This window comes from Lathamus discolor, chromosome 2 (assembly GCF_037157495.1).
Source record: "Lathamus discolor isolate bLatDis1 chromosome 2, bLatDis1.hap1, whole genome shotgun sequence".
NCBI lineage: Eukaryota > Metazoa > Chordata > Aves > Psittaciformes > Psittacidae > Lathamus > Lathamus discolor.
In genome coordinates this window covers 11,035,114-11,050,374 of record NC_088885.1, presented here as the reverse complement: position 1 = coordinate 11,050,374, position 15,261 = coordinate 11,035,114, and the positions used below count along the sequence as shown (strand labels likewise).

General features: G+C 41.5%; 1 protein-coding gene across 5 annotated transcripts in view; it reads right to left on the bottom strand.

Moving 5' to 3' along the window:
- Window positions 1-15,261, bottom strand: part of GLI3 (GLI family zinc finger 3) — a 209,470-nt gene that overhangs the window by 30,693 nt on the left and 163,516 nt on the right. For 4 of the 5 annotated variants that reach the window (XM_065665709.1, XM_065665708.1, XM_065665712.1 and 1 more), the window contains 3 exons: window positions 12,390-12,606; window positions 10,835-10,951; window positions 9,444-9,584 (listed from right to left, as the gene is read on the bottom strand). In XM_065665709.1, coding sequence (XP_065521781.1) covers window positions 9,444-9,584; window positions 10,835-10,951; window positions 12,390-12,606 — 475 coding nt within the window. The remainder of the gene's footprint in view (window positions 1-9,443; window positions 9,585-10,834; window positions 10,952-12,389; window positions 12,607-15,261) is intronic. The other variant, XM_065665710.1, reaches the window with a different exon arrangement.

Below are 15,261 nucleotides of genomic sequence, written 5' to 3'. Positions count from 1 at the left end.
CCTTTGCCTTTCTTTTCCTTTTAGCTACACAGCCCTATTACCCCTCTCTCTTTCCAGGTATGTAATGTTCATAAAGTTCATATTCGAAATTCATTTGAAAAACCTGGGGCTTGAATTACACAAAAAGGCAATTCATATTAAGCAATTTCACAAATCAGTGGGACCTAGCCCAGTGCTCAGTGTTAGCCATTATAGGCTAATAAATCATACTTTCTCTTTGAGATGTCAATCGCCAAAGTGCTTTGTAAAAATGTTGGCATCTGTAATTCAGCGAAGCCTTTTCATCTTGAAATAAGATGCTCCACACTGATAACAAGAATAATCCTCTCTTGATCAAAAAAAAAATCTGCATTTTACCAATTAAAGCTGCTGCCAGAAGCCAAACGGAGCAGCACTGAGACTCCACTGTAGTTTATCTCTGCTAAACACAAGGAGGGATACAGTTAAAGCTTTGTTTCATTTTCAGCTTGACTACTTTATCTCACAGAGAACTGCAGCATCTCAGCCCTGCGATACACGTAAGAATGGTATGCGCAGACCTCATACCTACAGTGCAAGCCACCAGAGGACCCACTCCTGACAAAACCACCACCCATTCATTTTACAGATTAGGCACCCGACACCTTAAAGAAAAGTCACGCTCACACAAAAGTTTAAGCACTGCAAAACACTAAATTTGTTTCGCCAAGATAAAAGGCTCATCTGCTTTTTTTTCTTTCTATTAAGAGCTTACCCCAACAAATGAGACTGCAAAAGTAAATCCACGCAGCCCAGCCCTCTCGAAACCAAATGCAGAAGCTGTCCTTGCACCTGTATTTAGCTTGCCTGTCCCTGCCTTGGTTTGTGCATGCAGATCTGCCACTTCTGTCTGAGAAAAAGCACTTCCATGTGCAATAGCTGGGCCAGCACAAATAGGTTTCTTCTCTTCCAGGGATCAGGCTTCTACGGGCAAACCTTTTGGGTAGAATATAGGCAGCTACAAGGGAGAATATGGCACTTGTGACAAAGATATGATGATGGGCTGCATTATGGGTAAAATCCTATTAATTGGGAGACCGCAAAATCAGTGCAGAGACACAATACACCGAACAGGGGACCCCAGAAAGTTCAAGGTAGATCTTCCACTGGTTCACTGCAGCAACACAGGCTACATAACAGCAAATCACTTAGCACTACCAAGGCAGGAAAAAACTGCACAGAGACCACAGCTCTGTCCAGGCCAATCTGCTTTGGTAAGGACTGAAAGGAGCCTGGAGTCAATGCATAAGCCCAACCTTCCTTGCAGCTCTGAGGCAAGGCAGGATATCCCTTTTCTCTGCACTCCATGGTATGGCAATAAGAGTTGGGAGCCGAAGAGCAAACTTAGTTTGCAGCTTTACTCTTGCCTATGCTTCTGTTCTTCAGTCAGCACAGGCTCCCCTGGGACTTGACTGGCAGGTTCTTACCCTACACTTCTCAAGTCACCTATGAAACGCCACTAACCTGAAGAGCTCACCAGCAGAACTCTCAGGCAAAGTAAACACTTCAAGTAAGTACGTATATCCACAAACCACCTAAACAGTGCTTTGTGATCAAAAGCACAGACAGAGGTCAAACCCTGCTGCCTGCCATGGCCAGCCCTTTCCTCTGAAGTGCCCACTCGTTACAATTTCAATCTAAATGGCTAGAGTAACTTCTTGGGGCATAGGAGGAGCACTATTCATCCCTACCCACAACTGCGGAAAAGAAGTGCTATTTAAATGACATTTCACAGTTTAGCAACCTCTTTCAGGGACCCCAATTCAAAGACAATGACTTTGGCAACTCCTATGAACAGCAGCCCTAGCAGCAGCACACAAACAAGTTTTCCTAATGCTGTGAAAGAAATGCTAATTAAGAGGAATTAAAAAAAAAAAAAAAAGATTACATTTCTCTCTAAATCCCCTCTTAACACTTCACAGATTAGGGTGGATTTATTTTCGTAAACCTTTCTCTATCAAAACCAGAAATCCCCACTTTATATTTTTCCCCTTCTCCTCTGTGATTGATCAAAAGCCAGACCCTAGGTAGGGGAACTGCCGATGCTGCTCGTGTAGTGGAATGCTTGAGGACCTGAGCCAAAGCACAGCTGGCCTTTGGGTCAAGCCCAGAGTGAGTCAGATCTCTTCACAAGGCAGCAGTGCTGACTCTTAACACTGACTCTTAACTCTGCTATGGCAGAGGCATCGCGGTGGCTGCCGCAGATCACGGATGTGCTGGGAAAGCAAACAGGGGCTGTGCCAGACCCCGAGGGCTGCTAAGGCCAACAGAACAGCACTGAGGTCCGTCTGCCATTACTTAACCTTAAAACCCAACAGCACTTTCTTTTGATGAGGGCTAAAGACTTGCTTCATTTAAACAAGTGTGTGTTATGTACCCAGACGGGAACCAAGAGAGAATGAACATGATCTTAGCAGCGCAGATCTGCTTACTGCCTTTGCTAAGCCATGGAATGACTTGCTGGCCTATAAACAATGCTGCCATTCTGGCACAGCTCAAAACTGCATTCATCAGTCTATAATCCAGCATGGTAAAGTGGTGTCTTAATTATAACTCTGCCTTTAAAGAGGCAGTGAGGAAGACATTTCAAAAAGCAGAAGCTTCTGGGCAGATGTTTCTCATGATTATTTCCTATAACCTCTCCTCCTTCTCTCTCCTTCCATTGTTACCTCGCTGCTACAAAGGTCAAATACACTGAGGGGATGCACAAACTGGAAAAACCCTTTCCATGGCACTAAAACAACTCCCTGCCTTTTCCATGTGGTCCCAACGTTCAGACCAAGCCCTGGGCTTGTCTCATTTCGAGTATGATTTATTTTGTCCACAGCATTGCTTCCCTAAATATGGATCAGGGTTCAGACCCCAGTGAGTGAAAAATAAAATAAGATGAAATAGAATAAAACCACCAGCAAAACCCCCTTTGCTGTGTACGTGAAACATTCTACTTTTGTCAGGAAAAAAATGATTACTGTAATGGATTTCATGTTCTTATCTATTCCTTACTCTTTTCAATTTAAAGGAAACATTTCTGAACCTTTCAGGGCACTAGCTGTCACTGCCATGCACAATGAGCATGAGAACGGGCTGAAGCCTCTCTGTGTTACTGCACTAGAACCAAATAAGACTAGAATAAAAATGCACCAAAAACTGCCTCTGCAAAGAAGAATTAAACATTCAATAAATCCCTGCACATATTCAGAGATGCATGGAATTGGGATGTGTAGTTATGCCCCTCCGGGATTGTGAAGGGTTTGCTTCACATAGCTGGGACTTCAACCAGTTTGCGCACACATCTCTAGCACCCTGAGAGAAGAAATCCCTAATACACAAAGGATAATCTGCCTTTAGGGGCATCTCTAAGTAACTGCCTCCTTCCAGGGGTAGATGCCTACGTGCCCAGCTGTGGGCAGCACCCTGCTGGCTTTGGCAGCTTGGGCTGCTTGATGACAGGGCAGCTTCTCCTCCTACAAGTGGTGGGCAATGTGCAGCTCTCGACAGCATTTACTGCCATTGCAGCTATTAACTCAGGGGAACTGCTTTAATCCGGTTTATTCTCCTACTGCAGTTGGAACTTTTCTTAGAAAAAAGAGGTGAAGCTCTTTCCAGTTCTTACCTACCACTCTGCTACAGGAGAGGAGCTGAGGAAGAAGCCATATGCCAGAGGCAGCAAGGTAACAGCGGGAGCGAGACATTTAAGTTTACTGACTTTTGAGAGTCCTTATTTTTGGACATCCAAAGTGAACAACTCCAAAGAGGTCTAATCTTTTGGAGACTAGTGTGCCATTCACCTCCCAGTCAGGCATGTTAAGTGTTTCAAGGTGTACATCCTTGATTAAGACCCCTTATATCATGATAGATGCTGCAAAACCTTAGCTGAGGCAGGCTGAAGGTCAGAGTTGACCTATATTCTGTAGGAGAGAATGGCAAAAATACTGAGGAAATCAAGTCATGAAACTTCATGCAATGGTTCCGGGTATCCTCAGTGCACCACAATTACCTTGGGAACATGTGGGTACCTGAGAAACACAAGAAACTCTCCTCTGGTGCGATAAGGGAGCCTGATGGAGCATTACAGCAGCTGCCCTGGAGATGGCCGGAGGAGCGCTCCCATCACCAAGGCTTTGCAAACAGGCAGGAAGACCTCAGCAAAAGAAATCCTGACTATAAGCCACTGCTGTCAGTTTAGGGCTTTTTGATCTCATCTAATCAAATGTAACAACAATGAGAGAATTTTATTGCTGTACAATTAAGGAGAAAACAGCGAAAAAAATAGCTGTACTGTTCTTCAAGCATGTTTCTGAATAAAAAATAATTATCATCAAGGCTACACAGCAAGGGGGATGAGAACTAGGCAGCGTTGCATTTTTCTGATTGCCACTGTATTAATATTTAACAATAACTTCAGTCATTTCCTTGAAGGATAATTTTCTTGAACAAACTTTTATCTTTAGTGTCTACCCCTTCTGCAAGATTTTCTTCTTAAACTGATTTCTGGGGGAAAAAAAAAAACAAGACAAACTGCAACAAAAAGCAGATTTATAAAAATATACAATATCTTCTTAGCTTCTGGGCGCTCAAGTGCATTTATCACATATTTAAAACAAACTCGAGCTCAGCTAAGCCCAATTATAATATCTCGCTGGGCAGAGAAATTAATTAAACAGCTGAATGATAAAGACCCCAGCAGCAAACTGAGGTTTTTTTCCCTTTTAAGAAAGGAAAGGAAGAAACCTGTAACACACATGTTCAAACAGTAATGTAAGCAATCTTTTCAGGAGTGCAAATAAGACTACCTGGCAGGCGAACTCGGTGGTGGCTCTAATGTGGCTCTCCAACTTTTTGATTTGCTAATGTGCAGCACACAACAGCCCTTTTGCACCAACTTCAAATAGCCCTGGGATCCCAGCAGTGCAGCTCAGCGACAACCAGAACAAGGGCAGAACTTGTCAGGATTTAAGAGCTTTCAGCAAAACCCTTCAATTGCAGCCAGTACCCTATTCCATAGAAGGATATCAATTATAGATAGTGACTTGCTTTAGCAGGGCAGTCGGCACTGTCAGACGCTAGATAGACAACCATGAAGAATCATGAATCTTTCTATTAACTGTAAGAGAAGGGGGGGAGGGGAGAAAGGATGGATAGGTGCTATAAATAAGGCAGGGTGTCTGAATGCTTTAATACCTTGCCTTTTGGTGTACGTATCATGAAAATTTAACCACGCTGAATTCTAAGCACATATTGCTTGAAAATAAGAACTCTGGCACCAAAATCATTTTGGTGTCAAACCCTTCTGGGTGGGTCAATAACGATTCTTTTATGTAGCTTTTCAGTTATTTATTCATAGCAGCCTTAGTTCTGTTCATAAATTCAGTCAGAAAACACTGTCTCTTGGGGCCTAAGCACATTTTCACAAGCGCCCACATTTACACTAATAACAGGAGGACTTTGCTACCAAAAGTAATGCAGAAAAATGCCATCGCATGTTGACTATTGCGCTCAAGATTGTCATTTCTGCTCTAAAGCTATACCACATATTCAGGCACAGATGATGTTCATATTTACCATTTCATACTGGTGTATCACACATCATTTTGTAATGCAGATATTGCTAGAATCTGATTCACTCTGCTCAACCTGGCACAAATAGAATTCATGCTGAGGTACCTAACACTTTAGGAAACGGAACAGCTAGAAACATACTTTCACCTTTACCCTAAACACTGCAATTCCTCTAAAATCCCAATCCTTTGGGATGCAAGGCTTAGATAAAAGTCTGCTCTGTGCCATTAGATGGTTTGGGTCTGATATTCTACTGTTATTCACAGCTACAAGCAGTAGTTTTATTCCCCTGAAAAACAAAAAAAACCAACCCCACATTCATTAAGAGACTTACTGCTGGTAGCTGTAGATCCTGAAAATTTAGCCTTACCAGGATGTAAAAGGATGCTTTTTAGGTCTTTTTTTCTGAAACTTGGTATTTTACAAATTTCCTCTTCCCAGCTGAAATTCGAAAGCCCAAGGAACTGGTTTAGAGAGCTGTAGAGGCGCAAGAATACTCCAAATACTTCCAAGTCAAATATACATTTTCCTTTCTACAGAGTATATGCTACACACCACATACTTAATTAAGTGCATTACAGGGAAGTAGTTTCTTGCAATACTTTGGGATGGTCTACACAGCCCCTAACTCTTACTTTCACTGTACACCTCACTTTACTGCCCACAGCATGGGCAAGCAGGGATGTGTATACAATATGATGTAGTATCACATGTGTCGTGCTGTAACACCCACCAAAGTTCTGAGCACGTGACTGTAGCTCTCTGCTCACGCTGATCATCCTTTCCGAGTGACAGAGAAAATAGGAAAGTAGGCAGATGTTATCTGGATCAGTCTTGCTAGGGCAATTTAAACCTTTATTGCCTTTATCTATGCAGTCGCCCTTGCCTTGACGATAACTACCCCATGGTAGAATCAACAAAACCAGACAGTTATCTTTACTTTTGATATCCCACATGGCAATCCAGCATCTTACCTCAAAAGCCCCTTCAAGCCTGGCTGGAGCAACTGAGGCTCTGCTGAGTGTGCTTGCAGGCTGGGAATCACCTGAGCAGCAGTGTGCACAGCCAGGACAGGCAACATGGCAGAGCTCTACTGCAAGGCTTGAAGGTTAATAGCGTCCTACCTGTACACAACTGAGCTCAAGTGCCTTCAGACAGTGTTGAAGGGCCTGATGTACATGGCCCCGAAGCTGCAGGGTGAAGACCTCATGCCAATAGCAGGGCCTTTTCTGCCCTGATATGAGCAGCGTCTAGCACCATGGGGCTTTGGGCATGGCAAGGCTTCTAGCTGCTACTGCAGTGTAAATATTACTGAGTAAAGGACGCACTCATGCCACTGAGGCACACACTCTGTGCCTAGTGCAGATGCATGCATGTACACAGCAAGTCAGGAACCCACCCAGTACAATGACACTGAGGTAAGCACAGTTACAGCATTTGCATCTACTTGGATTTACACATCCATATTTGGGTAGGAGGCATACACAAGCCACATCAGTGGGGAGATTTTCAAATACCAAACTGCTGCCTAGGGAATGACTGCTTTCTGCTGGAGTCACACACCTAAGCAAACCCAGAATGCCTTCCTGTGAAGCCCTACCAAGATCTGGGCTTCTTTTCCCTACTTGCTGCAGGTGTACATCAGAGGGCTGTGGCAATCAAGGGCAGACAAAATGTGGGAGAGACACACTGGGGTGAAGGGCCAGACTCTCAAACAGAGTTCGATGTCTAAAGCCCTTTGCAATTCTGGACAGAAATAACTTGCTCAAGTCCCCACAGCAGGGCTCTGTCGGAACAGCAAAAGAAATCACAGACCATGGCCCCATCACCGAGTCACACTGGCTCTTACAGAGTGATTTGTGCTACTTGAATGTGATGGTTGCAATGATGAATTCATTGTCTTCAGGGTATCGAGTCAGAACTTGTACCTTGTAATCTTAAATGCCATCATAACATATCTGAATCCTGAGTCCTGCCAAAAAGAGCTCCTTGGATCACAGAAATATTTTTTATATCCCTTTTTTTATGTCTAGAGAAACCCATTTCAGATGTTGCCGTTGCTCAGAAATATAAGAAATAGACTTTTTTTCAGGAGTCTTGCTGCTGACCCTTATAATAGTCAGATTTGCTATAAAATCACACCAGAAACAACAAAAGCATTTAAAACCCCCTACAACCACCCAAACTATAACACTGTCAATTTAAGTCACTTTAAGCTACAAAACACTAGCTATTAGCTAACAGGCACAGTGGAATTCAATCATATTTTTAATCTGAAACATCACAAAATCCTTTTCCTTTTTCATTACCAAGGACACCATTATTCTGGATTTCTCTTTTACTTCATATATTTTGGTGTAAATTATTTATCATCATCACAGATAATTTCTGAACATTGAGAAAGGTTTGCCAGGCACCATAAAGCTTCAGCCCTACAACTATTAGCAGATACCAAGACTTTGCCTGTGCAGAGCCCCAGATGATGTCAGTTGGTCTGTCTGCATGGAATCAATAGCAGGGCAAACACTTGATCTTGTAAATGTGTCCAAGCCTTTGCAGCAGCCATTCTTACGGCATTTCTTCCCCAAAAGATGTTGTGACACCAAAAGAGTCTCTCCTTACATGTAATTTTCACCTATTAAAATGTTAAGGAATTATTTGTGCAAAATATGTCCAAAGGATTCTTTTAAAATGCCACATTTGTGCCATTACTTTTTTATAGTCTTTCATTTATTATTATTATTGTCGTTACTGTTACTACCATTACCTAATAATAACAAGAAACTAAAAACACATCTTGATGAATAACTGCAACACCAAGCGGCTCTCCCATTCCAGCAAGTGAAAGGTGGCATTGCCTTACTAAAGCCAGCTTTGCAGCATCAGTTTGCCATTTTTCATAGGGTCTGGAAATATACGGTGGGGTTTTTTTAATTTATTTTGTGTGGAAAAGTACATTTTTCAGCAATCCATTTCAGCAGCACTGGCCACATTTTGCAACACGTTTTGCATGATCTCAGGAAATTACTGAACAGTTTTCTACAACAAATATAATTCTGATGCACTGATATTTACTGAAGATGTTCCTCTCTAATCTGTGCTAGTAATTCCTTTTTTTCAGAGTATTTGATATATTCTACAATACCAGTAATTAAAAGAGGTAGCTAAGGAGGTTGGAAATGTGGATGGGATTGTACTTGCCAGGTTATAGTCTAGCTTTTGATTGTTCCTTTTCTAGCTTACAACACTACAAGTCAGTAAAAATAATTTCCTTTAAGAGAGGGGGCAGAAAGGAATAAAAAGCCAGGCAGATACAACTAATATTTGGTTTAGCGTAAAAAAGACCATACAGTTTGCTGTTGCTAAAAACACTGAAATAACTCAGTCTTCATGTATGTAGCCAAATAATCCCCTTCGGTTTACACATAACAGTAAATTGATACCAAACTCTCCCCTTAGGGAAGGGGAAGAATTCCCCTCACCCCATTTCTACTGTTACATTCCCTTTGGGGAGGGAAGAAAAAAATCAAACTTGGCTAAAGGTTAATAATCATTCATGTCCAGCTTACTATTACTCAATAACTATCAAAGTCTCTAACTCAAAATAGCGTTTGCTGGCTTACAGGATCAGAGCCATTACAATCTCTGTTGAAGACTTTATTGAATTTTACACTAAGCTTTAGCTGACTGCACAGGTCAAGCACTGTGGCTCTGGGTTTGCTTTATTCCCAGAAACTCATAAACCCCTCTCCAGTTTGCAGCGCTGTTAGCTAAGAAACTTGACTCAGCACAGGGTCAGAGAACCCGACCCTCATGAAAAAGGTCACGTAGTTTTAAAACCCAGTTCCTGAATACCATTAACTTACATGCACTAGCTGTTCCTGCGTGTCAAACTCCCGGGAACAGCCTTCCCAGTGGCAGTTTGTCTCATAGACCACTTCAGGCTCCTGTTTGCTTTCATCTTTGTCCCCTTCCTCTTTTACCAGGGTCATTCCTTCTGGCTGTTCCTGGAGAGAGTTAAAAAAACAGGGGTGAGGAAAGAGGATATTCTGAAACTGAAAAGGAAGAAAAGTGAATTACTTCAGCATTAGAAGAAAGGTGATGGGGGGTAGGGGGGATTATTTTACTCTGGTTCACAGTTAGTCCATTCTAAGCCCAAAACAGGCCCGATAAGGCAGAAGCTATTTGCAGACTACATGTGTAAAATCAACTTTTGCTCCCCTGAAGTACTCACTGCAGAGAATTTTTTAAAGAAATAATTCCTTTACATTTCAATTAAAATCAAATCATAAAAGCTTGGCTTCCCCCTCCCTATATTTAAACAGCTTGTTACTTGTACACTTGTCCGTTACTATTCAGTGGTGCCACTGATGAAAAAGGCACTATTCATTATAGCTGAATTAATTGGAATTTGACTTTAGTACTAGGGTTGGACACAAACTAGACCACTAGTAATCCACAGCTAATCCAGTGATAGTTTTGCACACTAAAACCTTTCCAAAAGCAGACCAGTAACTTTCAGGCTACTTTTAGTCTGTTCTTGCCCATAATGTGTACATGAAAGGGGTGAGTAGGGAAAGAAAGCACTGAATTTTGGCTTTTGACTTTCCACCGTTAGTTCCTCAAGGTGCCTCATTCTCCCCAGCTTGTTATTTGCTGAGGGCAAGAATCAGATGTTAGCATCAGCGTTTGGTTCAGATTATGCACTCATGCTATTTTTCCATTTCAAACCTGCTGAAGGATTTAGGCAGGCCTCTGCTTTGTTTTCATTTATTCACTCACAAGACCGAGGCTCTGATTCTCATCTCCCCTGGGTCCACCACAAATCAGAAGGCACTCTACTAAAACCAGTGGCATTAACTGGTACAGAAAGTATAGCAAATGAGACCGGAGTCTGACACCAAGGCCTGAGTGCAGCACAGTGCTAAGACCTGGTAAAAGTCAAGGCAGAGTAGGTATTTTTGCTGAACAGAAAATATCCTCAATAAATACCTGAATGTCTCTTTTCCCCGGAAGAGGGTTGAGACTGATCGGAGGCACTTCTCCATCAGCCTCCTTCCTCTCTGCCCTTATTCTGCAACAGACTCTGCACCCCAGCAGCCCTTCACTCCTCACATTTAACCCTTGCTACCCTAAGCTGGGGTGTCTATGTGTGTATGAAGGGCCATACTAATGCAGGAACATGTGCCACAAGAGAGGTGCATTTTCCCCCTGACAGTGAGATGAAAGGCTTCCACCTGTAACGTGATGGCCATACCTGCACGCTTCCTGCTCCTGGGCTGGGGAGGTCCTCGTCGGGCTTTATCTTGGAGCGCTTGTTGTGCATGGGGTCTCCAGTGCTGCTCACTGCAGATTCGCTTGTGGGTTTATTCTGCTGCAGGCAGTTGTTTGGTTGTTTTGGGTTTTTTTTTCCCCAAAAGACAAAATTAGACTGTGATAAATATGTAGCCTCCAACAAAAATATGCAGCATCTGCTCAGCAACTTTATTTGGAAAAGCTACACTGTTAATTATACTGGATATGCAATTACATTGTGCTTCAATTACATAGCATTAACTTGTGGAAGAACTGCATCACTCAACCTTGTAATGGAGCAGGGAGGGAACAGAAAGAGGTGATTCCTTGCTACAAACCAATGCTGGTTTTGTCACGCCAGAGAGGGGTAGGAAGAACTTGATTTTCTACATGATGGCAACTTAAGAAAGGCAGTTCTGAAGAGTAAAATCACTGCGTGCTCAATTCAAATGAACACGATTTATTTTTTCACACTTGGAGGAAAGGTTTTGTACTTAACATCTGCACACAAGAGCTCAGCTCTTTCACTGTGTTTCCCATTATAATGGTGGGATAGGAAACAAATCTGTGAGACTCAGCCAAAAAATCCCAGATGAAGTCCTGGACTCTCCCCAGTCAACAGCAAAACTACTGCTGACAGAAACAGGCCAGAATCTTGTTTTTCTCTTGCTGTGCTAGACTGAACACCATTATCTACACCTGTAAATGGATCTTGTAGGAATCCTGAGATCTTTTAGAGATATCTGAACTTGCACGGACCCCACAAAAAAATCAATACGCTTCCTACAGCAGCATGTTCTGCTTCTACATTTGTAAAAGCTAGCCAGGAGATAAACAGCTCAAAGACTGATAAATAACCTATCCCAAGTCATCTGGAAACAAACAGCACTGGTTAATAACAGGCAAGCCATGAACAGTGATAAACTCCACATTAGGTGCCTGATGCACTGCTTCACATCCCCAGCTTTTGAGAATACATCTTGGTTTACTGAAATTATTAACTCAAAGTCATTAAGTCCAATTTTGCATAAATCAGACAAAAAGCTTTCAAACTTCTGCACTATCTTTGAGTTCCTCCATTGCACCCAGACCGAGTTACTCCAAGTTACTCACATGTGTGTCAGGAGGGCAGAATACAACCCTGTGTCAACCTGATTTGGAGGTGAAGCTGCTAATCTTTAAAATGTTAGTGTTTTGATGTGGTTTCCCCCTTTTTCTTACTCCCCACCTTTATTAAGTTCCTGTGTAAGAGCCATAAGAGACAGTTTTGGAATGAGAAGCTGCTGCATCACACTGCAGTATTTATGAGGACCAAGAACCATGCTACCAATCAGGAACCATGCATACACTTCTGTGATTTATAATTAAGGGACTCCAAATGCTATAGCTGTAAGAAAACTCTTATCAAAGGGTCTCAGTGACAGTGGTGATTAATTGCCATGGAGGCAATGCCATTTATTTCATTTACTTCATTTTTAAGTTAATGGGGTGCAAAGGTTTCTTTTGTTGTCTCTCACCTGTGTGGACTCAGAAGGTCCAGAGCTGACCTGGACAGGGTTCAGGACACTGGGGATGCCAGGGATAGGTCTCTGGGTAGGAAAGGTTGGAGCAGGATGGATGAGTGGAGGGCTGTGTCCAAAGGCTGAACCTAGGGTTTGCTGACGACTTATGATTTGCTGATGCATTTGCTGGAGGGATACCGGTGTAGGAGGGTATGTAAAACTCAAAGCAGGGCTGAATTTGGGAGAAAAAAAAAGGAAGATGGAGGAAAAACATGAGGTTTAGAACAGTACGGAACCATATAGATTAAGCCTTTCAAGTATATTGGATATACTTACATTAACTGAACACAGGTTCCTCCTTCCCTCCCACCTCATACCCTTCTTTGTGCCCCAAAAGATGATAAATCCTTGGTTTAAATCCAGAGTTGGCCTGGATTTACTAGTGAGTGCAAAAATGCTATCATAACAAAACATAACATAGTTTCCTAACATTTACCAGGAAACCACAGAAAGCCAACTGAAATAAAATCCAGAAAAACTGAAATAAAAGGCAAGCAGTTCAATAACAGCTATTTATTGCAATAACAAACTTTATATAAAGAAAAAGAATGGGCGCCTACATGCTTTATAGTACTTTTATTGATAATGCAGTTCCCCTATGTTCGCCTGTAGGAAGCAGTTCCTTTAATCTTGGCTCATGCTATGCTCTTTCATATGTCTCTAGATCTTATTACAAGAGGAGAGAAAATCAATTGGTTAAATGTGTTCTGAACACCATGCTTGTCATATCACTCATTTGTTTGCAAAGATGGAAAGCTCACTTCATCCAGAATGTCACCTAAAGAATTTCCATCAGTGCTGTTTGGTTACAGAAACTGATGGATTAACCTTTCCCCTCTGAAATTGGTGATCAATGAGTTTCAATGTAGAAATATTCCAATGGGAAAGCACTTCTCCTTCTTCCAGTTAAACAACATTAAATGTCTATTAAAGCCCATTATGCATGTTAATACCTGTCATCACTTCATTACTTCACTGTATTTCCCAGACTACAGTGACTTTGGAAGAAATTACACTGCCATCTAAGGACCTATTCTGTGGCTATTGCCAGAGATTTTTTGTGTCACACTTGCGAAATAAATGGTGTGGAACTAAATCTTCACACACAGGAATATGAGGTTCTACTATAAACATTTGCCAATAACTTACAATCATAAAAGAAAAAAAAAAGAAAGAAGAAAAAGTGTATTATTTTTTTTTCTTCAAAAAAAACACCAACCAAACACAGCTGAAAAGAGCCATATGGATTTAAAACATTAGGCCTTAAAAGAAAGGGGTGCGAGCATAATACCTTTTCATAATCAAGGCTTCTTCTGATGTCAAAAGCGTGGATTTAATCCAAATTTACAGTCTGAAGCCTTAATTGCTGTTGCTGTTAAGTGCATTAACTGAAAATACTGTGATAAAAAGAGCTAAAATAATTTCAATCATTTTAAGTAGTAATTCTACAGGAATTCTGTGTTCGTTAATATGACTATACATTTTTGTCTGTTTGACTACAATCCATAAGGAGACAGCTTCAATGTGATTACATTACTATTATTCCTGGTGAGAACTCTGCATGACAACAGTTTGCCCATTTAGGACAGAATATCATTAAGAATACCCTGGGAGAATTTTACTGGTGTTTGAGGAACTCTCTTTTCATTTTGCATTGTATTCTTTTTAATAAAGGGAGGCAGAAACATAGTGAAAACAGTAATTGTTCACAGCAAGAGTTAGGGAGAAATCAGTAATAATATTCAGTTATTGCAGCTCTATAGTCTTTGCTAGTGTTCCTGTAAGCAACCATGAATGATTACAGCACGACTTAGCTAAGGTAGCCACTATGGATGATTAATAGGACATTAATCAAAAGATGCATATCAGGCCCAGAATTTGTTCACAAGCTTTCTTCTAATAGCCGATTTCATGTTCACTGAGCTCTATGCCAGTTTGTTCAATTTATTCTTCAGTGTACAAGCCATTCATCACAGAACATAATGATTTAACATCCCTTTTCCTTTTTAGTGAACAAACATTACTAAGTGTAACTACTGTGGTCTGTTCATTAAAAAACATACAATTACAATGTCATACATGAGGCTGAAACTGCCTCCTTACGATACGCCCACATTTTTTGCCTCTACATATACACTATATACTTCTATATATACACTGTGAGAACATCTCATACGCTTCAAAGTACGGCACCATCCTGAAGATGCTATCAAATCCATAACATGGAAACAATTTGGATGAAGTATTTTATTTCTCTGTGAGTGGTTAATGCCTATGACATCTTCACCCTTCAGCTGAATCAGTTTAATGATAAAATAATGATAAAGATAGAAATAAGGTATCATTGGGTTTTCCAAGCACACAGCACCCTTGCAAATACAGGCTGAGGGTTTTTTTTTCCTTTCTAGTTGTTTCAGCATGCTCAACAAAAGCTAGCTTTGCAAGTCCAGGTTCAAAACTTTGGTAAGGGTCTTCAGATCCTACATGGTAAAACATCAAAATTCAGTCACAAGACATGACTGACTTAAGAGCTTGTCTCAGATCCTGTCCATCACTGCTCTGTGACTACAGTTACATGAGCACCTGCACCTACATTTAATTCTTTAACCTATCCAAAGCAGAAGCACAGGAGATCCCTCCCAGAGAGTTCAGGGGGGAAATGAAGGAATTGCTGTGATTTGCATGCATTTTTATCTCAGCAGGAGGCTGTTACGATGCCACTGACTAGAGACTCTGGAGTTTGGATGCCGAAGAATGCTCAAGAACTTGGATCCTGAAGAAGAAACTTTGGTCCCAAGCAGGAAAGAGACTGTAGGAGCCCCCGGAT